The sequence below is a fragment of the Pistacia vera genome, unplaced genomic scaffold (assembly GCF_008641045.1).
Source record: "Pistacia vera cultivar Batoury unplaced genomic scaffold, PisVer_v2 Contig787, whole genome shotgun sequence".
NCBI lineage: Eukaryota > Viridiplantae > Streptophyta > Magnoliopsida > Sapindales > Anacardiaceae > Pistacia > Pistacia vera.
Genome location: NW_022196653.1, coordinates 570,842 through 598,800, shown reverse-complemented (window position 1 = coordinate 598,800; position 27,959 = coordinate 570,842). Strand labels below are relative to the sequence as shown.

The following is a 27,959-nucleotide window of genomic DNA, read 5'->3' as shown; positions in this document are numbered from 1 at the left end:
GTTACTGGTAGTGGCCTTAGGATGTTCCTCTGTTTTTGGCTTACTCTGTTTTTCAGTTTCATGCATATGGTCTACTATATAAGTAGTCATGGATTATCAATGAAGCATAGAAAAGTTATTCTTGTTAAACTGTGGTATATCCTCACCCGAAAAGGATATTTTCGTGAGTGTTTTTATTTACATTCACACGGGACCTACCATTCATTTGGGATATAAAGATGCAAAAGAAGAAAGTTTTGATGGTGTATTATAAACTCAAATAAAGATATTGACTTTCACTTTATCACCTTTCTTTTCTTTTTCAACATATGAAAAAGCTATACAAATTATATGCATTAGCTACAACACTACTTGGGTCGATACATTTGGGGTCTTGTATCCATCATTTCAGCCAAGGACTAATAGGGTCTTTACTATCATTTACTCCCCTAATTTTTGTCTCTCATTAGTCTCGATCCAATAGAGTGTTTTTGTTGTTGTTGTTGTTCTTTCTGATTTCTAAGAATTACATTGCTTTGTCGAAAGCTCCCTCTACTTGTATTGTACATTTAGGATCAAATGTTTACCACAAGGCTACAAAGTAAATAACTCAAATTTATTGGTCTAAGTACGAGGGAGAAAAAGTTCAATTTAGAGATTGGGAAGCTAGGGTTAAGCCCAGATATATGTCTAAAGTAAAGAAGGAACCTTAGCTAGTTAAAAGAGAAGATGATAGGTATGAATTATAAATTAGGGTTCATGCTTTAAAAGAATACAAAATCATCCCCATTCACATGATGAAGAGTGCATTTCAATTAGCATGCTATCAATGATAGAAACATTAGACAAAAGCTATCAATTTGCTGTAGCTTTTTAAATCACAATTACCTCCTCTTTAAAATCAATCATGTTGGTGTGATGGCTTTATACGGTGACGTTTCATCATTAAATGGAGCGACGTTATTTTGAGATAATGGTGAGATTAATCTTGAGCGTTGGCTGGCTGGAGATCCAATGGTGGAAAAGGAGCCTGAAGGTCAATGGTATATAAGCAGGCAAACAGGTAGAATCGATTGATTGAAAATTTGTATTTCTTTCTTCTCTGTCAATCAAAAACGTATCTGTTAGGGTTTGGGTTTTTGTGGTCTTGAATCATGTAACTGTAAATCAAGTGGCTGTTTTCAGGTCATTTGAGTGTGCTAGTGTATACAGGTCATTAGGGATACAGGGAATAGTGTCGCTAGGAAGTTACGGGTTCTTGAGAAGATTGGAGGCGATTTTGATATTGGGTAGAAATCTGTACTGTGATCTTGATAAATATAGTGCAGTGAGCTCACTGGTTTCCTGAGCTCAACGTGGACGTAGCTTGCTCAAACTGAGCAAGTGAACCACGATAATTCTTGGTGTTTGGTGTGTGTTTGTTTGATCTGTGTTGTTTTGCTTGTTGTGTGTTTTGGTTGGATTTGATGCGTAGGTTATAACAAATCATAATGAAGTTTCGACAACACGAGTTTCATTTTTGTTTCTTTCAATAATTTAGGTGTGCTACCCTCAAATCCATTCATCTATCTCTTTGATGAACCATTCAGTGGAATGAACAAATCATAACCTTAAACTTACTCAATAATCTTGTTCTATTTTGTATGAACCGGTAAATATATAATAAAGTTATTACACATTTAAATTTGATAACTTAGGGGGGATTTTCCAATTCAATGCCAACTAATCCATTCATCAATATATAATAAAGTTATTACTTTAATTGATACACATTTAAAACACAATTAAACGTCAATAAATTAATAATCTCTATTAAATAATATTTTTAGCCAGTCCCGATGTGGGACTATTGTAATAAATTAATAATTCCTTAAATTTATAAAATAATACATTAAAGATGCAAAAGAAGAAAGCTTTGATGGTGTATTATAAACTCAAGTAAGGACATTGACATTCACTTTATCACCTTTCTTTTTTGATGCCCAAACTGTTTTCCTTTTTCTTTTTCTTTTCCTTTTTCTTTTTCAACATATAAAAAAGTTATACAAACCACGGCAAGACTTTAGCCATTAAGGAAATTATTACCTCTGGATAGTAAAATTGTATTTTGAAATAGTCATTAGGCCATTGTTTTTGTTTGATGAGAGTAGGCATGTGATGCATATGCCTTATACTATGTATAGTGGTGAGAGACCTCAACAAAACCCAATACAAAAGCCTAGACTCTGATTCTCACCTCACCTCTCATTATCAATTTATTCCCCCCCACTCTCCCTTTCTGTTTCTTCTCTCTGATTCAAAACTTGAACCAATATTTTGAGAGAGAATGGCAAACATTCGTTTAATCACCTCCAGCAGAATCTGTGCAGCCAATCACAAGAAACCGAACCTAAGGATTGATTTAACTCCTTGGGATCTTCAGCTCTTTCTGGTGGATTCCATCCAAAAGGGACTTCTCTTTCACAAACCAAAACCTCCATACAATGAAGAATTAGAAAACACAAACTTCAACTCCATAATCCACCACCTTAAGACCTCCATTTCATGTACGCTTGACTTCTTTCCCCTGCTATCTGGTCGTTTTGTCACCACTGAACATGACGATAACACAGTCTATTTTTTTATAGGTTGCAATAATGCTGGAGCCGAGTTTATTCATGTTGTAGCTGAAGGAGTTTCAATTGCAGATATCATTGAACCTATCTACGTTCCTAAAATTGTTTACTCCTTTTTCCCACTAAATGGTGTTAGGAACTGTTGGAGTTGTTGACTACTTCAGCATTAATGGGTAACGGAGACGCACTCGGGGGTTTTGGGCTTTTCCATGTATAACCGCTGTAGGATTTCCTCTAAGTTACTAATTCTTTATTGGGTTGGGCTTAGGAATAGGAATCTTTGTAAAACTAGATTTAGTCTCTTAAACCTAGTATATAAACATACTTTTCTCTTGTTATATAAATGAGAGCAATTCATTCATTGTAAACGAGAGAGGTGAGGCATATTGCAATAATATTGACTCAGTTGGACGTAGTCCACATTGGGTGAACCAGGGTAAATTGCGCGTGTTATTTTCTTTGTTTACTGTTTGATTTGTTTTACTATTATATTTTGTTCCTGTTGTTGTCTCTATTTCATTCAAGAACCATGAGGCTACCTCCAAGCCATTGCTCGCCGTGCAAGTTATTGAGCTTGTAGATGGGATCTTTATTGGTTGCACCATTAACCATACCATTGGTGATGGCTCATCTTTTTGGCATTTCTTCAATTCTTGGTTAGAAATTTCTTGAGGTTTGAATTGTTTATCCAAACCTCCTCTTCTTTAGCGCTGGTTTGTTCGTGATATTGATTGTCCTGTTCGCATACCTCTCTTGACCAACGAACAACTTTATAATAGGTTCGTTCCACCACTTCTGCAACAAAGAGTTTTTCACTTTACAAGGGAAAATATAGCAAAACTCAAAGCAAAAGCCAATGCTGAGATAGGCACCAACAAAATCTCCTCTCTTCAAGCTCTCTTATCTCACTTTTGGCGATCTGCAATCCGCAACAAACATCTTGATCCCAATGAAGAGATTAATTATCTCATGTTGATCGGTGCTAGACAAAGATTGCAAGCAGAATATTTTGGAAATGCAGTTCATACTGGGATCGTAGCAATGAAAGCAGGAGAGGTAGTAGAGAAAGGACTTGGCTATGTGGCATTGCAAATGAACAAGATGGTTGCTATGCACACAGAAGAGAAGTTAATGAACTTCTTAGAGTCATGGACGAATAGCCCAAAGCTAACAACAATGGACAGCGTGGTAACTAATGCTTTGGTCACTAGTAGTTCACCAAGGTTCAACATTTACGACAATGATTTTGGGTGGGGAAGACCAATTGCAGTAAGAAGCGGACCATGAAACAAGTTTGATGGGAAGATAACAGTGTTTCCTGGAGAAGAAGAAGGCAGTGTTAGACATTGAAGCTTGCCTTTCACCTGAAACATTATAGGGTATGGCAAATGATGCAGACCTCATGGAAGATGTCATTAACTAGTCTAGATTGAGTCTGGAATCCAGTTAATTACATATATCCATTATATATTGTTATAACCCAAGCCTAATTAATCAATTCGCAACACAAACAAACACAATCAAGATTCAAGATAAAAAAACACACACACACAAAATCAAGGCACGAATTTACCATGGTTCGTCTATCCAATCTTGGATAGACTATATCCACGTTGAGCTCCGAAATACGAATACTCACAGCACTAAAAGAATATCTAACGATTACAAGAAGACAACCATACAAATCTGCCAAAACAGATCAACACTCTACCTAGGCCTATTCGCTTAAGAATCTCTCTATAATCTGCAAGAAACAGAGGACAAAAACCAGCCTCAAGAAGGAAATGCAATCCTCTTTCTAATCTACCCAGATTATACCCAGAAAAACCCAGCAAATACTCAACCCTAGTTGCTCTCTAATTTTTCTCTCATGAACCCTAACCTTTCTGATTAACCAAAAGATGCAACTGTTCACATAACTGTTGCTTCTTTTATATATGCCCATATCAGTAAATATCAACCCTTGGATCTGTCTTGATCTGACGGCTAGAATTCCTTCAATGAACTTAAATGAAACGACCCCGTTTTGGCTTCACATTATTTTTCAGTCTCCACATTGAAGCCAACTTTCTTCCTTTCATTTATTTCCTTTCTTCTTTTCCATTGCTGGACTCCTTTTTATAGTGCAGTAAGCTATCCCAAATTTCTTCTCAGCTCTAAGAGAAATTGTTTATCTGATGTGAAGCAAGTTCAAGCAGTGCTTGAACTTGGCTGTGGTCACCACTTTGGTTCCCATGTCTGCTGGATTCTCTTTAGTAGGCACCTTCAAAAGATTAATTTCTCCCTTTGCAATCAGGTCTCTGACGAAGTGATGCCTGACATCCACATGTTTGTTTTGTTCGTGATACATTGGGTTCTTACTCAAATGGATGGCGCTCTGACTGTCAGAGTAAACGGTTGCTATGCCATTCAACAGATCAGCTTCTTTCAGAATCCCTTGCAACCATGTTGCTTCCTTGAATGCATCTGAAACTGCTACGTACTCTGCTTCAGTAGTGGAAAGTGCAACCAGAGGTTGCAACTTTGCTTTCCAGCTAACACAGTTGCCTCCCAGTGTAAAGTAATAAGCGGTTGTGGACTTCTTGGAGTCTTGATCACCTACAAAATCTGCATCTGCATACCCAACTAGATCAAGTGATGCATATCTTTTACAGAAAATTAAACCAATTTGAACAGTGCCATTAATGTATCTCATCAAACATTTTAAAGCATTCCAATGTTCATTTTCAGGATTTGACATGAACCTGCTTAATAGTGATATTGCATATGCTAAATCAGGTTTGGTGGATATCATGGAATACATTACAGAACTTATGGCATTAGAATAAGGGACATTCTCCATTTTCAGCCTATCTGAATCTGTTTTTGGGGATTGTGACTTACTAAGTATGAAATAGTTTGCTAAGGGCATTGTCACTGCTTTGGATTCATTCATACCAAATTTTAAGACCAGTTTCTGTCAGTATAAGGATTGATGGAGTTTAAGGGTATTTGCACTTCTATCTCTATCAATCATTATTCCTAGTATTTTCTTTGCCTTCCCTAAGTCCTTCATATCAAATTCAGTATTTAATTTGGCCTTTAAAGCATTCATTTGAGACATGGACTTGCTAATTTTTAACATGTCATCTACATATAGCAGAAGATAGATTGGCATGTTATTCATACAGGCAAAATAGAAACAGTTATCATACAAGCTTCTAGTGAATCCATTTCCTATTATGAATGCATCAAACCTCTTGTATCATTGTCAAGGGGACTGTTTAAGTCCATACAGAGATTTATTCAGTTAGGCAATTTTTTATCCTTGAAACCTACAGGTTGACTCGTGAATATTTTCTCATCCAACTCACCATGCAAGAAAGCAGTTTTAACACCCAGTTGTTCTATCTCTAAGTCATATTGAACAACAATTGCCAGCATGATTCTAATAGTTTTAAATTTAACCACTGGAGAAAATATTTCAGTGAAATCAATACCTGTCCTCTGAGTGTAGCCCTTAGCCACTAACCTTGCTTTGAATCTTGGTGGGTCATATTCATTTATCCCTTCTTTCAGTTTGTACAACCATCTGCACTCCACCAACTTCTGATTCTTTGGCTTTGGAACTAGTGTCCAAGTTTTGTTTAAGTGCAATGACTCCATCTCTTCCTCCATAGCAGCCACTCATTCTTTTCTATGCCTTGAACTCATTGCCTCATCATAAGTGTTGGGTTCTGATCAATGTATCTCTAAACTAGCCAGGAGTGCTGATAAGAGCTTGAATGTTTATATTTTGTCAGTGATTTAATTGGTTTATTTATGGAAAAATGTGTTTAAAGTGTGGAATTTGGATTATTTCTTTCATAAATACCATTTATGGGATCGCGGGTGCATGTTGAGTGTTTTCAGGCTCAAACAAATTGTTGAAGGGAAAAGAATGATGTCAATAGGATTCACGATGCGTAGGAACAAACGGCACAAGAATCAGGGTCGAAATGAGGGAGTTGCGGTACATCGAAGATGTTACGAAAAATCTGGAAATTCTTCATTATGAGTATGCCTAGATGTTTCTATCATAACTTAAGCTGTAGAAGTCAGAATTTGACGATTCTGGTGGCTTTGGAAAGCTTATTCAGAGAGATACAATATTCATGTTGATGACTTCATCTAATTCTGAAGTTTATAGAGACGTTGGACAGAAGGAACGATCGTCGCGGCGACCATTCTTACCGCCATGGCAATGGGTCACGGGTTTGTGTTAATTCATTACCCTAATCCGAATCTGAATGGGTTAAGTTTTCTAATATTTTTCCTAAGCACGACCAAGAACCCTAGGGATATAAAAGAGAGTTTTTAAGAAATTAAAGGGGACTTTTTGGAAGAAGAAAACGGCTATCAAGTTAGAGATCAGGATCCTGAGAGCTCTCGTTCACCGATTAGAGAAGTTTTTATCTTTTTCTTTCTTGAACTGATGTCATTGAATATAATGATGGATTTTGTTATTTTCATTATGAACTAATTCTCTTTTCTAGGGCTAAGATGTAGCCCAATTTATGAATATGTGTTTACTTGAATTGTTGTTAATTCTTATTGAGTTTATAATTCTAAGTTTTATTACTGTACATAATGCTTTCAATTCTCAAGGGCCCAAGAGTTGAATGATATCATGGGTTAGGTTGAGATCGAGAGATGGAACCTGATTTGTCGTAGGTAATAAAACCATAGATTGAGCGAATGCTAGAGATAGGTTACCGCGATCTGTGAGGCTTCAGTAAATTCCATAGAGCTTAATGATCTTTTAGCTCCTAAATCCAATTTAGAGATATCTTGGGTTGTTGCTTAAGGGTTAATGTGCTTATTGCTCGAGAGAGAGTTAGTGGAATAATAGGGGATTGGGCTTTTAGATTACGCTTGATTAGGTTAACAACAGATGTCAATGCATAGGATTAAATTGGTGTGAAATCTATGCCCTAGGTTTAGTCATATTGATTTTTACTTCAAAGTGTTTACAAATTCTGCCTTTATTTAGTACTTAGTTTTTAGTTTATTTACTTTTTCATTAAATTCATTCTTAAACTTCAGTTTAATCAAATAGCAATAGAATATAATTGTTTGGTACTTGGTAGGTAGTTCCCTTGGGATTCGACACTCGTTTACTCGAGTTTTACTACTTGCACGATTTCATACACTTGTAAAAAGCCTGTCAAGTGCTGTATAGAACAAGTCAGCATAGCTGTATCTTGTAGGAGGTCTGATCTCCCTCCTGACTCTGTCTCTGGCTAACTGATATTGGGCCAGATTACCATGCTGATCCACTTCAATATTGTCAATAGGGTGATCTTCATCCTCTTGCTCTTGATTTTGCTGTGGTTGATCTTCAAGTGGATCAGTCTCATCTGTTTGGATGTATTTATCAGGATTAGTTTCAGGCTCCACCTCAAACTGAGTTGTCCCAGTTTGTCTAGAAGTTTCAGACTCTTCTTGTGAGCTACCTGTACTATTAGTACCAGATTTACAAAGAAAAACAGTTTCATTGAAAATCACATCCCTACTAACAATTACCTTAACCCCTGGGGCAGCCCTTTCCCACAGCCTATAACCCTTAGTTCCCTCTTGATATCCCAAAAAAACACACTTAAGAGATCTTGACTCTAACTTTCCATCTCTTGTATGTACATATGCAGCACATCCAAAGACTCTTAGGTGTTCAAGAGATGGTCTCCTTCCAGACCACTTTTCTTCAGGGCACTTAAAGTCTATTAAGCTAGAAAGGCTTCTATTTATAAGATAGGCTACTATACCTAATGCTTCCCCCCAAAAGGTTTTTGGTAGACCAGCTGTGAATAAGAGACATCTAACCCTCTCTAGAAGGGTTCTATTCATTCTCTCAGCAACCTCATTCTGCTGAGGGGTTCCCCTAACTGTCCTATGCCTCAAAATTCCCTCTTCTACATAGTAAGAGTCAAACTCCAGATTACAGAATTCCAAGCCATTGTCTGTCCTAAAGGTTTTCACCTTCCTATTAACTTGGTTTTCAACCAGGTTTTTCTAGCCTTTAAACTTGATTAAGGCTTCATCTTTGGACCTAAGCAGGTACACCCATACCTTTATGCTATAATCATCCACAATAGAAAGGAAATAGCAATTCCCTCTATGTGTTCTAACCCTTTCAAGACCCCAAAGATCTGCATGTACATAATCCAACCCTTTTTTAGCCAGATGAGTTCCCTTTTGGAAACTCATTCTATGCTGTTTTCCCAACACACAAACTTCATAGATAGTTAATTTAGATATGGATTCCTTACCAAAATAGCCTTGTTGGCTTAACACTGTCATACCTTTTTGGCCTATGTGGCCAAGTCTCAAATGCCATTTCTCTGTAACAGTCAGATTAGTAGATGATAAAGCAGAATTTATAGTGAATGCACAATGTTGACCACACAGAATGTACAGCCCATTTTGTTTGACCCCTTCAAGCAAAATTTCATTATTCTTATACACAACTATGGACCCTTTTTCTGTCTTGTAACTACATCTAGCTTCATCCAAAGTTCCTAAGGAAATCAGGTTTCTTTTAACGTCAGGTATATACCTTATGGTTAACATTATGACTTTACCATTATTAACCTAATGGTTATGTTTCCTGTGCCTTGAACCTTACAAGAGTGATTATTACCAATGAAAATAGTTCCTAACTCTCTTTTCCTAAAGTTCTGGAACCATTGAATGTTTGGGCTCATATGAAAGGTGCATCCCGAATTTAGAACCCATTCCTTACTGCTAGCTTGGTTTGAGACAGTGAGGGCTTCTGAAATTTCAATGCCAGTACTAGTGCTAGCTAAATTACTCTCTGTATTGTGCTGTTTTTGTTTCTTTATCCAATCATAGCAGTTCTTCTTAAGGTGGCCTGGTTTATTACAGTGAAAACACTTCCTAGTTTCTCCCTTAGACTTGTTATTCTTCTCTTTTTTCTTAGTCTTAGGGTTCATGTGTTGCTGGAAATTCTTGTTACTATCCCTTCCTAGTTGTCTAGGATCTGTCCTACTTTTGACAAACAAGTTATTCCCATTCCTTTTCTGTATTTTCAACTCCAATTCCCTAGATTTCAGGCTAGCTATAATCAGGTCAACACTAGGAACTGTCCCAGTGTATTGTAAAGCATTTTTCACCACTAAGTACTCATCAGACAATGAATTTAACAGTATCATCGCCAAACTAGAATCTCCTAACTCCTGATCTGTACCTTTCAACACTAATGTCATCTTAAGAAACTCATCAAGGTTTTCTTCCACAGACTTAGTAACATCCATTTTATAAGAGAATAAAGCTCCTTTAAGAAATGCTAAGTTTGGTGCAGACTGTAAGGAATAAAGGGATTCGAGTTTACCCCAAAGTGTGAGCGGTGTTTCCATGCCATCTACCTTTCGTAGGACTGCATCGGATAGATTCATTATGATTAGATTATAGGCTTCCTCATCCACTTCAGCCTTCTTTTTTAGTTTCTTTTCAGACCACTTGGTGGTATCTTTTTCCAGAGCAAGTCGTACCTTATTATGTGAAAGGAGGGCCTTCATCTTCTTTTTCCATGTATTAAAATCGATCTTCCCATCGTATTGGGAGATCTCCATACGAGTAGTGTTCATTGTATTGTAATGACAGGGCCGGACAATCTAAGGAGTACGTGGCGTTGTTATACCAAAGGTTGCCAAGTACTGCCAGACAGTTTTTAAAGCAGTTACTGGTGTTCCAACCGAAATGCCCTTAAACTTTATCAAACAAGACGAAAGTGACAAGACTACTACAGCCCTTAGACAATACCAAGATTTCTCCCCTGACTCGTGTTTGTGACTCAGACCAATTCGACCAGATTCAAAGGCGATTCGAAACCCTAAAGCTCTATAAGCCTTTAGTCCAAAAAACCCCCAAATCCTAACAAAACCCTAATTTCGATTTTGCACGAATTTCGTCAATCCCTTGTGTTTGTGACCTAATCTCATGAATTAATCACAAGATTCAACAAGATTCGAAGTCCTAATGATCTAGGAACCTTTAAATCGAAAAACCTCCAAACCTCCAAACCCTAATTTTCGAATTCGTCAAGAATCAAATGATTTCTAAACCTAAATACCCCTTAGAACTTTGGCTCTGATACCATTATTATAACCCAAGCCTAATTAATCAATTCGCAACACAAACAAACACAATCAAGATTCAAGATCAAAAAAGACACACACACACAAAATCAAGGCACGAATTTACAGTGGTTCGTCTATCCAATCTTGGATAGACTACATCCACGTTGAGCTCTGAAATACGAATACTCACAGCACTAAAAGAATATCCAACGATTACAAGAAGACAACCATACAAAACTGCCAAAACAGATCAACACTCTACCTAGGCCTATTCGCTTAAGAATCTCTCTATAATCTACAAGAAACAGAGGAAAAAAACCAGCCTTAAGAAGGAAACGCAACCCTCTTTCTAATCTACCCAGATTATACCCAGAAAAATCCAGCAAATACTCAACCCTAGTTGCTCTCTAATTTTTCTCTCACGAACCCTAACATTTCTTATTAACCAAAAGATGCGGCTGTTCACATAACTGTTGCTTCTTTTATATATGCCCATATCAGTAAATATCAACCCTTTGATCTGTCTTGATCTGACGGCTAGAATTCCTTCAATGAACTTAAATGAAACGACCCCGTTTTGGCTTCACATTATTTTTCATATATAATTATAATAAGTTTCTGCAGTTTTTTCATAGATGCAACAAGGATGAAGCTTTATTTATCTTTTAATCTTTCTGTATTATGTTATATCGTAATCAATCATTTGGTTTCATCATTCATGTTTTAAATGTGGATTAAAATATGACCGACATAAATTTGTGGTTTGTGACTGGTTGTCGTTGGATGGACCCATGACTGACAAAAAGCCGAGTAGCAAGTCCAACCAATAGCATAGTCAGTGCCATTCGGAATCTCCACCCCTTTGTTACTATAGCATTGCACCTTTCTAGAGTTTGAGAAAATTGTCAAATAATAATGCTATGCTTACTCACGAACTTACTAACCATCTTACTAACCTTTGTAAATATAAAGCATAGTACAGGTACCATAAGTATAGTACGGATACTATATGTAATTTTAACAAAGATGAATAAAGTGGTTAGTAAGTTCGTGAGTAAACATAGCATTACTCATTGCCAAATGTGTACGTTTATATTATAAAAGAGTGGAAAAAATAAACTATTAATTTTGTAAGTTTTTTGATAGATGATATACACCACAATAGATTATTTATTCTATTAAAGAACCAAAATACACGTCAAAGATCTAAAAAAAAAAAAAAATTAGATTTGAAGAGCCGTACAATTAAGGTGGACTTTTGTGTAATTTAATGGTCTAATTGTGTCGGTGACTAATTGGTTTCATTGTTTTATTTTTAGGATTTGGATTTGATTTAATTTAATTTAATTATTGATGCCACATCACCATATTTATAAAGCTTAAAGCCAGGGAGATTCTGTTCTCATGGCTAGTAATCCAAGTTTAAAAGGGTGTTTCACACTTTCACCGTCCTATCATGGCCGAAAGGGACTCCCAATCTTTGTTCAAATTGTTTTCATGGGCACTCAATTTGTCCATTATTAACATGCTTACATAGGCACGATTAGGCCTGCAATCGAACCGAACATGAACGAACAGGCCCGTTCGAAAATCGTTCGATAAGCATGTTCGATTGTTCGTGTTCATGTTCGTGTTCGTGTTCGAACGAACACATGATGTGTGTTCGTGTTCGTTCGATTAACAAAAAGCTCGTTCGCGTTCGTTCGTAACTCGTTCGTGTTCGTTCGACTAACTTGTTCGACTAACTCGTTCGATAATTTCTAAATACTTGTTCGAATAACTCGTTCGATAACTTGTAAATACTTGTTCGAATAACTCGTTTGAATATCTGTTCGAATAAAAAATATACACCAACTTTCCAATTGATGCTCTAAAAAACAAATATGCAACAATTTATAATTCATACCTATTTAATTCAATATTTGAAAATAAACCAATTCTCTATCTATATTTATATTTTAAACAAATCAATAAAAACTCAGTAAATTAAAATAACTAACCATCATAAATAATAAAACTTCAAAATAAATTAAACAGAACAATAAATCGTTCAAAACAAATTTAGTTCAATATCAAACATGACACAAACAAAAAGAATTTGTTTACATATATATTTATTATCATTACATAAATTATCATAAATATTTTAAATTTTTACATATATATTTTGTATCAACGCGTATAAATTTATAGTGAAATGAATATCTATTGTAATAGATGATCAATACATACGTGTGATTAATTTGTTATATATAAATATATATTATTATTACTGTCTACATATACATTTTGTATCAACACCCATAAATTCATAGTGAAATGAAGGTCTATTATAATATATGATCAACATATATGTGTGATTAATTTGTCATATACAATGTATAATTGTGTATATACAAAATTATTATCATACATATATTAGTCATAGGTTAAATATGTCATGAAATTACCAAAATTATAGGTTATCATATATTTATTATCATTACATAAATTATCATAAATATTTTAAATGTTTACATATATATTTTGTATCAACACTCATAAATTTATAGTGGAATGAAAGTCTATTGTAACATATGATCAATACATATGTTATCATTACTGTCTACATATATATTTTGTATCAACACCTATAAATTCATAGTGTATGAGAGTTTATTGTAATATATGATCTATACAAATGTGTGATTAATTTAGGTTTAATTAAGCTATTATATTATTAATTTGTTATATATACATCGCTTGATTATACAATATGTTATGTTTATCAATTTACCATACTATATTTATTATTTATTAATTGAAATGCTATCTATAATATTAATTATTGATTACATTTAGAAAAATAGAAGCTATTATGTTATTGGATTTATTATATTAATATTACTTGATTATACAAATATTATGTTATTAAATTTGTCATGTAGTTATCATAATAATTTATTACTTTTTAATTAAAATGTTATTACCTTATATTTCATTATTGATGACATTGGAAAAGAAAAAATCCAAACATATTATATATATAAGAAAAACAAAAGATCATAATATTTTATTATTGATTACCATTAAAAAAAATTCACCAAAGTAAATCCAACATAATATAAAATGAAAAAAAAAATTTAATTATAATAATGATAACATTTTTTCGAACATAAACGAAAGAACAATCGAACGATTGTTCGCGAACGGATGGATTAGTCGAACGTATAGTGTTCGCGAACATAATCGAACGAACCACCCTGTTCGAACTCGACTCGAAAATATTATCGAACGAATATCGAACTGTTCGCGAACAAATGTTCGCGAACATTATCGAACAGTAATCGAACGAACAACGAACGTTCGCAAACTATTCGGTTCGTTTGCAGCCCTAGGCACGATGCAAACAGCTGAATATCGGAATAGTTATCATAGCATTTGTTTCCTAATTTCAACATGTCACTCTCAATTGTGCACTGTTCGAAACCCTTAAATTACATATCTTCGGATGAAATGAACAAGTAGTATTGCGGCCGCACTGTAGTATCAGATGGTATGGTGAATTCAAGTATTAGCATGTAGTAGATTTATTTATAAAATATTTTTGAAATATTTTAGAATTGTTTTCTACCCATTTTTTAATATACATTTCGAAATACGTTAATAAGCCTAGGAGTATTTTTGAAATTCATAAAATGTAAGTTTTTGTTATGTTTTTATATCTCATGCATTTTTTCTTATTTATTTATTTTTGTTATTCGTTTAAATATGATTTTTCTTGATAGACAAGATTTGTTAGTCCTGTTCATATAACCTTTATATTTTTTTTTTTTTAGTGAATTTCATCGTGTCATCAAGTGACAAATAAAAAATTGCAAGAGAAGCTAGGAATGCTTTTTTTTTTTTTTCTTTTGATTGTAAGTCAAGCACAAGGATCTCTTTTGGACCTCTAAGTTGAAAGTACTAATTAAAAAAACATGTAAAATTTAAATTAATTAAAACTTGTGATTTAGAAAAGTAACTTATGTACTTCTAAAAGCATTCCCAACCTAGAAATATATATATATTATTTATAAGTTTGACAATTATTCATTACAATTTTAATTATATGATTGAGATTTTCCTTGAAATATAATTTACATGATAGACACCTATTTTATGATTTTTAATTAACTTTTGATTATTGTACAATTATAAATATACAATAGATTACTATCAAATATATTTTCAATGGTATTATGATTATTTTATCACTGTATGAATTTGAGTAAAACACTAATTGTACATATCTATTAAAATTCCTAAGTGATAATAAATAATAATTAATTAATTTGATATTCTTTTAATTATAAAATAAATTTATGTATGTTAACAAAAATTAATGTATATTGTATCATATACTATTTCCTTTATCAAAATTGATAAGTTTAAAAAATTATAGAAATATTATTTCTTATATAATTGATTTATGTTTATGAAAGTATTTGATATATTGATTATTTATATATTAATATATATCAAAATTTAGAAATTTTAGTATAGTACATGTCTCGTAATAGTAGTACCACAAACTAATACATTTAAGTTATATAGAAATTAAATTTAATGACAAAAAATATAAATATCAATGAAAGAGAATAAAATATAGTAACAACGTAAATTTACTGGGTGTTCGTTGTATGACTGATGTATCCTTGCAATTAATAGAGATTTTTTAAATAATATATGTAAAATATTTAGGAACCATATTCAAAAATTTGACCCATAATTGTAAATAGGAATCTACAATTTAAAAAAAAAAAAAAAAACAACCCATAATAAAGAAAATGACAACGAAGATAGGTCCCAAGGCATTAAATTCCAACAATTAAATCATATTGGGCAACACACATATATTTATTTTTTCTCCACCGACAAACCCACATTCTATTTCTCCCTCTAAAATTATTGCAAGCTAAGCTAAACTAAGCTAAACCTTTCACATGGTTTCTCCCACTATTTTGTGTGACTCATCAAGCACTTTTTTTTTTTTTTTTTCACCATTTAAGCACTTCTATGTCACATATTTGATCTGTCTTTGATGTAAGGTCTTAGAAATTTTTTAATGTATAGGTTGAAGGTTAGAGTGAATGACAAATTTCCACCCAAGGTTTGGCTACTTACGTTCTGTCACTCAAAAACTTTGAGAAAAACAATTTTTCACTCGTCGTTAAGATTCGTATGTTAACTTTAATTGAAGAAGAACATTATGGTAAATTAACTAGAAGCCAAAAAATCAACGATTTAAATCTAGGTGCTAGGTGGAATCTTTTTTAAATGTAGATTAAACAATTGTGGACAGTCAAGATTTTTATATTCAACGATTTCTTAACTTAAATATGATTGTAAATTAAGTTATTATATTGAAAAACTAAAAATAGCTTCTTTTTTTATGTTTTTTTTTTTTTTTTTTTAAGTGAGTATTCGTTTGTTTTAGAATGCAGTTGAACTCCCAAACGTTTATCATTTTGGTAGTGAGTGACGATTGATTTTGGAAATGCAATTTTAACTCTCTCTCTTTTTTTTTTTTTTTTTTTGGATTGTTAGATTATTCTATTCAAATTTCAAGGATTTGACGTTTTTTAAGATTGAATTGATAAAATTTCTGAAATCAACAAGTGTTCACCATAACAAAGGCCAAGCACACAAGGATTTGGTTCACATTTCTGAAACCAGCGAAGGCTCACTACCAAAAACAAAAAAAAAAACTAAACACACTATGGTTAGGATCGTATTTCCAAAACCATTGGGTGCTCACCAAAAAGGTTAAAAACACGAGAGTTTACTATAAAACATCTGGTTAGTTGGTTTAACATTTTGTTTTATTTTTTATTTTTGCCAACCAACGATGTTGTATTAACATTAAATTCCAAAAACATTATGAATTTTGATAATATTATGCCATAATGTTATCAAAATTATCCATTAATCTAATTAATATCTTCGGTGTATCAATTTTACATTTTAATAAAATAAAAAATTGACTGAAATTTTGTATTTTAATGTAACGCTGATGTAAGGAATGTAAATTCTGATTTTAAAATTATTAAAAATATTTGCATTTGAAATTTTTTGTGAATTCAAATGATCGAAAATAAAATGCTTATATGTCACACAAGTTATCATAATGCTTCTCCTTAATCCAATGTGATAAATATTTTGCTTTCATTTGACTTAATCAAAGTCTTCTTCCTTGGTCAAGTGTATTCATTTGCAAGTCTACATATATGAATTTTCTTTTCCTGTTAATTATGTCCCAGAAAATTTCATTTTCTCGAGAAAAGTCTACAGCAAATTCTGTTATGTGTAGCAATTCAATGCAACATAAATTCTTACTACGTTCCCATTTGTAAGGACCAAGCAAGAAGATTAGAAAGTTGAAAAGTTGCCTAGAAACTTTCACAATTACTTAAATAAATACTTTAGAAAGTTTCAAGAAAATTTGATTTGAATAGTTAGTATAAGTAGATAATATATTAAGTAATCGATGTTTTGGTATTATATTTTAGTAGGTAAGATTATACTTACCGATTTCTCATCTCGACTGACATGGAGTGCGACGTGATCAGGTTGGGGACTCCCCACATCGTACTTCATGTCAGTTGAGATAGAGCGTCAACATGTAGAACCAGTAAATATATAATTTTTCATTTATTTATTTATTATTGATATTATTTACAATGAATGAGGTGGCCTCATTACCAAGTGGGTATTTTATCATTGGCCTGGAAATAATTTTGGTTTGCAGATTTGATCAGAATTTGTGCATGTGTGTGAAAAGCAAAGCAACTTTAGAAGTGCATTCCAAGCAACAAATCATGAATGTCCTCAACAAGGACTTGTGGGCAATCCCCATCCTAATGAAGATGAATTTTAGTGAGTGTGTTTAAAATATTTAAGTTAATAAATTTATAATAAAATTTTGTGGGATTAATATGAATTTAAGTAGGGTTAAAGTTATAAATATTATAAAATATAAAATTTTTTTTTTTTCAAAGTTTGAATAGGTTCAATATTAATTTAAGTAGGGTCAAAATTATAAATCCTATAAAATTTTGGATGGATTCAATTGAACCCATATGTTATAGTGTGTCTACGTCCCTGTATACACCTAATACGAAAGGGGTTCCAACTAGGCACTACTCATGATAGTCTCTATAGACAATTAGACATGTAATGTTATCTTCAGACAGAATAATAAACCTTTTGAATCAAGAGTGGAGTTAAGGGCGGATCTCCTGTCACAACCCCATCATTATTTTATTTAAAAAAAAAAAAAAAAAAAACTTCCTAGAAACTTCATAGCTTGCCCATTTCCCTTTTGAGAGCTAATAAGAAAGTTTAAAGAAAATTAAAGAAAGGTGATCCAATCATTTTGTTGTTATAAGAATGCAAAAACTTTACAAGATTAAAGAATCAATGGTGGCATGCTCAATTTCAGCTTTTGATGTACCTATCTATATATTTAACAATTTGCACTTTCATTTGGGCTATAAAGATGCAAAAGAAGAAAGCTTTGATGGTGTATTATAAACTCAAATGAGGACATTGACTTTCACTTTATCACTTTTCTTTTCTTTTTTAACATATGAAAAAGCTATACGAATTATATGCGTTAATTAGCTACGACACTACTTGGGTCGATACGCTTGGTGTCTTGTATCCATCATTTCGGCCAAGGACTAATAGGGTCTCTACTATCATTTACTCCTTTAATGTTTGTCTCTCTTTAGTCTCAATCCAATAGAGTGTTTTTGTCGTTGTTGTTCTTTTCGATCTCTAAGAATAGCACTGCTCTGTCGAAAGCTCCCTCTACATGTAGTGTACGTTTAGGATCAAACGTTCATCACAAAGCTACAAAGTAAATAACTCAAATTTATTGGTCTAAGTACAAGGGAAAAAGAGTTTGAGCCCAAATATATGTCTAAAGTAAAGAAGGAACTTTAGCTAGTTAAAAGAGAAAATGGGTATGAGTAATAAATTAGGGTTCATGCTTTAAAAGAATACAAAATCATCCCCATTCACATGATAAAGAGTGCATTTCAATTAACATACTATCAATGATAGAAACATTAGACAAAAGCTATGAATTTGCTTTACCTTTTTAAATCACAAGTACCCCCTCTTTAAATTCAAGCTTCCAAAACACTAGTTTCATTTTTGTTTCTTTCAATAATTTAGGTGTGCTACCCTCAAATTCATTCATCTATCTATGTGATGAATCAAAAGCCTCAACCTGGACATTTGTTGGGCTTCAAGTATTTGGGTTGCAGCCCAGAGTATTGGTTTTATTGGGCTTCACTGAGAAGCTTTTGATAGAGTTTTCCCAAGTGTGATTTAACCGATGCACATAAAAGAGTACTCCTATTTAAAATAAACATTATTATGATATTTTGTAATATTGAATAGGGTTAGATTTGAGAGCCTCGTATTTTTCTACATGAGTTTTTACATAATTGTTGAACCATAGGATTAATGCATTTAAATGTATATATAATATCTTCCTTAATTAATCGTAAACATGATATAAGATTAATTATTTCTGGTTGGTTGAGCGGTTCGATAAGAACTCTTAAATATATTATTCAAAAGGTTTTGAATTTGAATCTCTTCTCAGATGTTAATAGAGATAGTCACTGGAACTCTTACTTGATCGATAGTTTCGAGATTCCAAGAGATTATTAAGGTAAGCATAAATTAATCCGAACACTTTGATTATAAAAAAAAAAAATAATAATATTAGATTTTTGCTATATTCTAGATTTTTTTTTTCATCGTGATTATTGAGTGATTATGTTCTAGTATATTAACGTCCTTTACGAAAACTAAAACAATAGTATTTATAATTATTAAAAACCCAAATTAAATTTTAAATTAATAGAAATAAAAAGGAAAAAAAAAATTGTCTCTATATATGTGGGCCCATACCCAATCCTTGCGTTCCATCCCAACTCACCTTCCGGATAAGCATTCCATTTTCAACAGAACCAAAACGCAAAGAAAAACGAAGAAGCTCACTAAATATCTCACTGCTCTTTTAGATATTTTAACATCAACAGTAAAACGAAAACATAAACATAAACAAAAATGGCTGCAACACTATCAGCAAATTCAAGTGTTCTCTACAGAGAAGCTTGCTATCAAAGAGAGCAGCAGCAGCTATGGAGTGCTTCTGCTTCTGGGAATTGCTTGTTACTGCAAAAAAGTGCTTCTGGGTTAAGCAGTAGAAAGCATAATAAGAAGAAGATTAATGTGAGAAGAGATGTGAGAGTTGAAGCTTTGTGGCCTGATTTATCAAGACCAACTTCTGTAGATATGGAAGCCATAAATGATGGCGATGAGCTTGACCAGATTTTGGCTCGCGCTCAAGAGCTTTCTCAGCCTGTTCTCATAGACTGGTAATCAATCATCACTTTCACTTTGTAATCTTGATTTGATGCTTAAGCAGTCAGTCTTAGGAGTTTTTTTTGTATGGTTGATTAGGATGGCTTCTTGGTGCCGGAAATGCATCTATTTGAAGCCTAAGTTGGAGAAAATGGCAGCTGAATATGATACCAAGTAATTCTCTTTTCCTTCTACCATTATGAATCAATAACCTTTTTGTAGATCGTAGTATTAAGTTGATTTCATGACCATTTAGTTCCTTGCAAGTTGAATCAATTATAAAAAGATTTATTAAGAGTAAGAAGAAATTAACCATGAAGGTGTCACATTTCATTGTATTACTATAACCTTAAATTGTATATAGATGTTAATTTTATCTCTAAATCGGTTTATGTTATCCATGGTCGGGTGGTCAAATAGGGATTGTCGGGTGTATTACTCAAGAGACCCTGAGTTTGATTTCCCTATTTTTAATGGGGATAGTCACCAGAGGATTACCCGGCTGTGCGTGTTGATACACGCATTACTCTCTCATAAAGCAAATTACAGAAACTAAACATTTTCTTTTATATGACCTTACTTGTCGGATATAGAAGAGAATTTCTCATAAATAGTTGTATTATGAACTTTCACCATTAAGCTCAGTGTTTGATTAAACATCGACTGTCATTGTGATCTTGGGCTTGATTCAACCGCTAATTACTCTCTTCCATCCAAGAACTAATTTGATCAAAGTAGTATAATGCTTACATCCTAATCAACATTTTTCTTCTTTCTTGTACTTCAGAATAAAGTTTTACTACGTAGATGTCAACAAGGTACCTCAAGGTTTAGTCAAGCGTGGAAACATCTCTGTAAGTATATTTATATGTTTTGAACATGGCTTATTGGTGGTGGTAAACGATCTGTTACTGTCATCTAACATTAGAAGCTGAAAATGTCCAACATTCTAATGATGTTTTATGGTTTCTCTTTGCTCAGAAAATGCCAACAATTCAGGTATGTGTTTCACCGCTTTCTCTTTGTTGAAAGCATTAATTTGATCAAAACGAAACCATAAGAGACTTGAAACTTGATGGTATAATTAATTAATTGTATTGTAGATATGGAAAGATGGTGAGATGAAATCAGAAGTAATTGGAGGGCATAAAGCATGGCTTGTGATTGAAGAAGTAAGAGAAATGATCAAGAAGTTTATATGATGAATTGCATGCTATTGTTCATGCTTTATATATACAATTTACTTTTTTTCCTACAGAAAAATCATGTACATAATTCCAAGTTTTCCATTCGAAACCTCAACAAAATTTTGATTTTGCAAATTGTAAGTTCCAACTTACTAATCGTCACACCGCTTACCTATGTATGCACCCTTTAAAGTTAACGACGATTACTCATCTAAAAGTAAATCACAATATTAAAGTAGTTTCAATGTTCGGAAACTTTATATGGTGTTATGTTGCTGGAGTAACGATGTCTAGTAGAGCAAGACCATTTGGAGAGGGTGTAATGGTACATTAAAAATGTATGTGACATAAAGAATTTTAAATGCAACACAATCAATTCGTCGCTTTGGCCGAGTGGTTAAGGCGTGTGCCTGCTAAGTACATGGGGTTTCCCCGCGAGAGTTCGAATCTCTCAGGCGACGTTTATTCATTGCACTTTTATTGTTTTAAATTGAGCATACAACTCTTCTATTTAATGTGATTGCCTTTTTTATTTTATTTATTTCTTTTCTTGATTTCATATGTTGTTACCTTTTATCATAATAATTTACTAAGTTAATTATGGAATAAATTATAAATCATTACCATTTCTTTTTAAAGAACAATATAATGTCAAAACTCTTGATTTGTATAAAAATTATACAATTTTGCATTAGTATTAGGGTAACGTGCGGAATACATAAGACTAATTTTAAATTGATATAAAACAATTATTTCTACAATTAGAAATGAAACTACTAAATAAGGGAGCAAAGCCAACCCTCCTATAAGAATTTATTATTGCTATATTATATTCACAAACTTTTATACATAAGAGACCGAAATCTTATCCTCTTTGCATACACTATTATTGAAATGTATTACATAATTGTACTAAGAGTTTTCCATATATTTATAAAGGATTTTAGTAATCATAGGAGATACACAATATTTTTCCACGATAGCACATACATTTATTTTTATTTTTATTTATTTTTTTTTTTTCAGTAATTGAGGTGTTCGGACCAATTTATACATACTTCGACTAATCCTCATGAGAAGCTAATATAGAATTACTAAAACAATATTATGCTTTTAACCTCTGTTTTAAAAACCGGACCGAACCGGCCGATCCAACCGGGACTAAGCAACTTTTTTACTCTGGTTCAAGTCTTAGGGGGGTTTTTGTAATATTTCAAAATTATAAAGGTTGATAAATTTTATAAGGGTGTTTTGGAGCTATGTCAAAAGTTTAAGGATTAATTGATAATTTTTTTGGGCATTTTTTAAATAAATAAAAAATTTAGGGACTAATTAGATTTTTTTAAGAGAATTTTTAATATATTAAAATTTAAGGGATTAATATGTAATTTTTTTTAAACAAAATTGTCGCTGACGTCGTGACCTGGGCAACAAAACGGATTGCCCTCCTGTCCAGGTTTTAAAACAATGCTTTTAACCTTAATAAGTATCTAAATTCTCAAAGGCTTGACCATTGCCATTTGACAAAAGATTTTATCTATGACAACTACCAATATATATAAGCATATGATGAAGATATGAAAACTATTTTTGGTGCATCCTATTGCACCAAAAACAAGTGTTCAACTCGCACTGACTTGAGCGTACTCTCAACTGGTTTTTGATGTATTGGAACTAGATATGTAGAATACTTTCTCTGAAGAAATGTTGTAAAATAGAACTCAAGACTCCTCAAATGGAATACGAGCTCAAATTCTATCAACCAACAATCAAATTCTATCAAGACTTCATTGCAAGGACTATTTGTTTTCACAGAAATTTAGTACATTCTCATTCAATCAAACATGCATTTCTTATAGCAACTCATTCCGCTCTCACAATAAATAAGAATCTCTCCTAATCATATAGCACATATACATTAATAGTTTTGTGAAGTTTTGTTTCATATTTATATCTTTTGTATTAACCATTAACTATAAAGTACAATCTTATGTTTCCCTGGGATATAAGTCAGATCGGAAGAGAATTATGGTCACTGTCATAAAACTTCTGATATGCAATATGCAAACTATCAACATCATATGCAATTCTGCAATATGCAAGTCCAAACGTTTGTTATGTGCTAATCTAAGCAACTGTTATCGGCCTAAGCACCTGAAATTTATCAGGCAAAAATTTCTATTTGTATAATCAAACCCATCTCACAGTTCTAAGTAGCTTCAGGTTCATATAAGATATAAAGATTGTTCCTGCCTTCTTAGCCCGCCCACAAAACATTCACTCATTGATGAAATATTGCAAATATATACAAGATTGTACATGTTTTGTTTCAACAGCCAATATCTTTTCAACTATATGCAAGTAATAGCACATCCACATCTCCAAAAATGCTTTAACAAAATACCATTATACCAATCTCAAAATCATTTACTAAAACCTCAAAACACCACAATTAATACACCAAAACTGATTAACTGAGACCAGAAACAGTGAAACACAAAACCTTCGATCTGCTCACGCCTCACGGTGGGTCTGCTGAAGCCTCACGGTGGGTCTGCTCACGCCTCACGGTGGAGTCTGCTGGAGTGCTGGGTGCTGGCGAACGACGAACGAAGCTCACGGTGTGGATGGAGTAGCTCACGGCGACTGGACAGTGGATTGAGTCAGCTGCTCTGCTCAGTAGCTCACGGTGGGAAACTGACGAACTGTGGATGGAGTGGACTGTGGTCTGTGGATGGAGTCACGCTGGGAAACTAACGAACTTGAGTCTGGAATTTGGTCTTTGGAAGTTTTGAAATTTTCAGATTTGGACTTTGGAGAATGGAGGTAGAGGACGAGAGAAAGACGAAAGTGTGAATGGCTGCTGAGTGCGTGACTGTGTCTACGTGAGGGTCAATGACTGAGGATAAAATTTTTTTGCTTTTATATTTAGGGTTAAACCAGTTTAAAAACCGGTTTGAATTTGTTTTCAAACTGAAAACCGAACCGATTTTTCGGTTTTTTGAAATCCCCAAACCGAAAACTGAATCGGTTTGAAAAAAAACCTAATTTTCGGTTCGGTTTTCGGATTTTTTATCCCACCCCTAACAAGAAGAGAAGAAAAGGAAAAGGAAAAGAGAAAAAGAAGAAGAGGGGAGGAGGAGGAGGAGGCGGAGATGAAGAAAAAGAAGAGGAGGGGAGTGCACAGAATCGGAATCTGGAATTTAATAAAGGAGAGGGAAGAGAGAAAAAAAAGAAAATGACTATTTTAATCTTCAACGGTTAAATCAAAGAAGACGGTGTTAATTTAAGAATGGAAATATGAAATAAACGAAATCAGGGGTGAAAATGTATTTCGGTAAATTTCGGGTGGAACATGTTATTTACAAAATAAAGAAGGATGCCATGTTGGGAGACTCTGTTTGTCTGTGCAAATACTACTCGAAAGAATGATGTTATTTGACTTTTTGACCAATTTACAAAAATTAGTTCATAAATTTAGATTTTTCCGCATTCTTTATTTATTAATATTGAATACTTGATTATTTAATAGTTTGTTTATAATAGGACATTTATGTTAATTTTGATTTTGATTGCTTTAGTTCCGCATCGTTATCGGGATGAATCATGAACATATAAAAAAGAGTAATGCTACAGTTACCGACTGGTGTGTACCGATTTTGTGCACCGAATGACGTGGCATAATCCTGATCGTTTATTTATTATCAGTTAATATTAATCAACGGCCAGGATTTTGCCACGTCATTCAGTACACAAAATCGGTACACACCAGTCGGTAACTCTATCATTTTCCTATAAAAAAAGCCCTTATCTGAATATTCTTTTTCCCAACAAACTATTATTTTCATTTTTTTTTAAACTTACATAAATGGTAAATCTCAATAGTTGATAGCAAAGATGTAGATTGTATTTAATATTTATTCATTTAGATTAAAAAAAAAAAAAAAAAAAAACAGTTTTTATTGATTAACAAAGAACAAGAACAGTAAAGTATTCCTCATTAGTTGGTGATCGCTTCTTGGTAGGGGTGTTATCGAGCCGAGTCGAGCCGAGTTTTCGGCTTAACGAGCTCGGCTCGTGAAAGAAGAAGATTTGACGGGCCGAGTATGAGCCGAGTCGAGCCATAAATTATAGGGCTCGGCTCGGCTCGATAATTGTTTTGACATATTTCGAGCCAGCTCGCGAGCCGATTTATCGAGCCGACTCGCTAACCAACTCCAAATAATTCTGTTTTTTTTTTTTTTTAATTCAATTTAAAAAAAAAATAAAATTTGCTGGCATCTGATTGTCTAATTGCCATAAAACCCAAATAAATGCAAATCTCAACTGCCAGCTTTTACTTTGATGCTCAATCAATGTTTAATCAAATCTTTTACTTTGATGCCCAACCAAATCTTTACTGCCAGCTTTTACTTTGATGCTCAAGCAATATTTTATACCAAGCTTTCTTGAATCTGATGGCCACCCAATGTTGATTAAGAAAAGAGAAGGCTGCCTCTTTCCCGCATAGGTTTCTCCCCAATCCTCCTCCCAATCACCTTGACCCTTCCAGGTAGCACAATCCTTTCCCCCTACTCACCGATTAAAATCCCACGAAAATCCCACAAAGATGATGAAGATCCGACGAAGATGATTCAGATCTGACGAAGATGACGAAACTCGAGCGAAGATGACGAAGATCCGACGAAGACCAGATGACGATGATGAAGATCCTGCGAAGCTAACGAAGATCTGATGAAGATGATGAAGATCCCACGAAAATGCGATGGAAATTTGTGTTGATGATGGAGAACAAAATTGTTAGTTTGGGNAAAAAAAAAAAAATTAAACACCCAATTAGAAAACATTAAAGTTGCAGTTTCACTTGTAATGGATTTTTAAAAGATTTACAATGATTTCTGTTATCTTTTTTGTTTAAGAAAATTATTAATATTAAAATAATAAAGGTATCTAAAATATATGATCTCTTTATTGCTGTATATATTAAAAAAAAAAAAATCAAATATGATCTCTTTATTGTTGTGTATATTAAAAAGAAAAAATTATCAAATACAATAACAATATACGTATATATTTAGAATGTCAACTTTGAATCTCAACCCTTCATAAAAAAGAACATATTATATGAGTATTTATTATTAAATTTGTTTCTTTATTTTTCTCATCCACATTACTTTTTTTGGGTAAATGGAAATAGTATAAAGAAGAAAGAATGAGACCCCCAACAAGGGAATCTCTACAAGAGTTTAAGCATCCTGGATATTCCCAGGAACCAAACAAACACAGTAAAAGCAAAAGAACAGCAAAAACAGCTCAGATATAGTTCATTACATGTTAAGAATATGAGAATGTTACGCATACATTTTAAAGTTACTTTCTAATTTTAAAATTAAATTAAATCTTTTTCTCCATATAAATTAATTGTTCTTTATTAACTAAGTTAGGCTTTGAAACATAAGCACCCTTCAAGTTTAATTTGAGTGTGGCTAGACCAAAGGTTTAAACAAGCAGTGATATTAAAAGTACAAACATTGTAATATATTGATATTAAGGAAGTAATTTGATAAATATTAATATCGAAAAAACAGTGCGAGAATAAGAATTGAAAGTGCTAGATCGACTTTTAAATTTCCACTAATGAAGTTTAACCACACTAACATAAAATTAAAAACAATAATAAGAACCAAGTCAGCTACATTACATATAAATTAGGGTTTAATCCTTAATAAAATTCATAAGAAGTGTTTTCATTTTATTCAAAGACATAATCTGTTAGATTTTAAATCACGTTAATGTTAAGAGGATCCTATAAATAAGTAATTATATAGCTCTATCTATTTATTATAAATTTTTGATAACATTGTTAATGAGATAACTGTAAATTTTTAAAATATATATTTTTTTTAGTCTATCTAAAAGAGGGATCATATGAATAATACAATTGCTTCTTTGCTTCATTGGTTTCCTCAGTTCACTGGTGTTTCGGGTTTAATATTGATATTTTAGTAACATTGTTTATTTCAACAATAGGCATATGCTAATTTTTTTTATTTCATTTACCATAATTCATAAATAACTACTCTTCATCGTTTAATAATAATGATGGGTGCTTTTAAAAGCAAACTATGTCTTTATTTTATTGGTAACGATATGGTAGACATTTCGAAGTTAACAGTATAATATCAGTTTTATCACATCAATAAAATAAAGCATTGAGATTATCCTATGAATTTTTTTTCTTAGTCCTATGCAAAAATAAAGGGCAAACTGATAAAATATGTCCATATTGTCTGAAATAGATGACATGAGAAAAGAGATGGTATTTAAAGAATATACTAAAACTATGGGAGCGAAGAACATCTTAAAACTAGGTGTAAATACGAAAAATCAAAGGTGTAAATACGAAAAATCAAATAACTTAAGAATAAAAGCTATATTATGCTTACAATTGAATTATACAACTGAGTCATACAAAAAAAAAAAAATAATAATAATAAAAAAATAAAAGATAAAATAATTATTTTACATGAATTTTATGCAATTTTTATCTGTTTGTTTATAGGCAAAACATTATCGTAAGAATAATAACATGAGTAATACTATAGCCTATAGGTACAAAGTAGTCATACAAACTAATCTTGTAAAGATGTAACACA

The 27,959-nt window shown here is 32.8% G+C and overlaps 1 protein-coding gene, 1 non-coding gene and 1 pseudogene across 2 annotated transcripts; all 3 read left to right on the top strand.

The window, feature by feature from the left end:
• Window positions 1–2,305: 2,305 nt before the first annotated feature.
• On the top strand, window positions 2,306–3,972 carry LOC116116869 (annotated as a pseudogene).
• Window positions 3,973–19,745: 15,773 nt separating this feature from the next.
• On the top strand, window positions 19,746–21,644 carry LOC116116884 (thioredoxin-like 3-1, chloroplastic). The gene is made up of 5 exons (XM_031402929.1): window positions 19,746–20,130; window positions 20,216–20,290; window positions 20,904–20,970; window positions 21,098–21,115; window positions 21,220–21,644. The coding sequence occupies exons 1-5, from the start codon at window positions 19,820–19,822 to the stop codon at window positions 21,316–21,318; spliced, it is 570 nt and encodes a 189-aa protein (XP_031258789.1). The 5' UTR covers window positions 19,746–19,819; the 3' UTR covers window positions 21,319–21,644.
• Window positions 21,645–21,682: 38 nt separating this feature from the next.
• On the top strand, window positions 21,683–21,764 carry TRNAS-GCU. Its single transcript has one exon. It is a non-coding gene; the product is annotated as a tRNA-Ser (tRNA).
• Window positions 21,765–27,959: the final 6,195 nt, after the last annotated feature.

Excerpts from the sequence above, each read along its gene's own strand:
- LOC116116884 (XM_031402929.1), top strand. The coding sequence starts at position 19,820 with ATGGCTGCAACACTATCAGCAAATTCAAGTGTTCTCTACAGAGAAGCT. Across the intron at positions 20,131-20,215 it reads CAGCCTGTTCTCATAGACTG|GATGGCTTCTTGGTGCCGGA; the intron begins GTAATCAATCAT and ends ATGGTTGATTAG. Across the intron at positions 20,291-20,903 it reads GCAGCTGAATATGATACCAA|AATAAAGTTTTACTACGTAG; the intron begins GTAATTCTCTTT and ends CTTGTACTTCAG.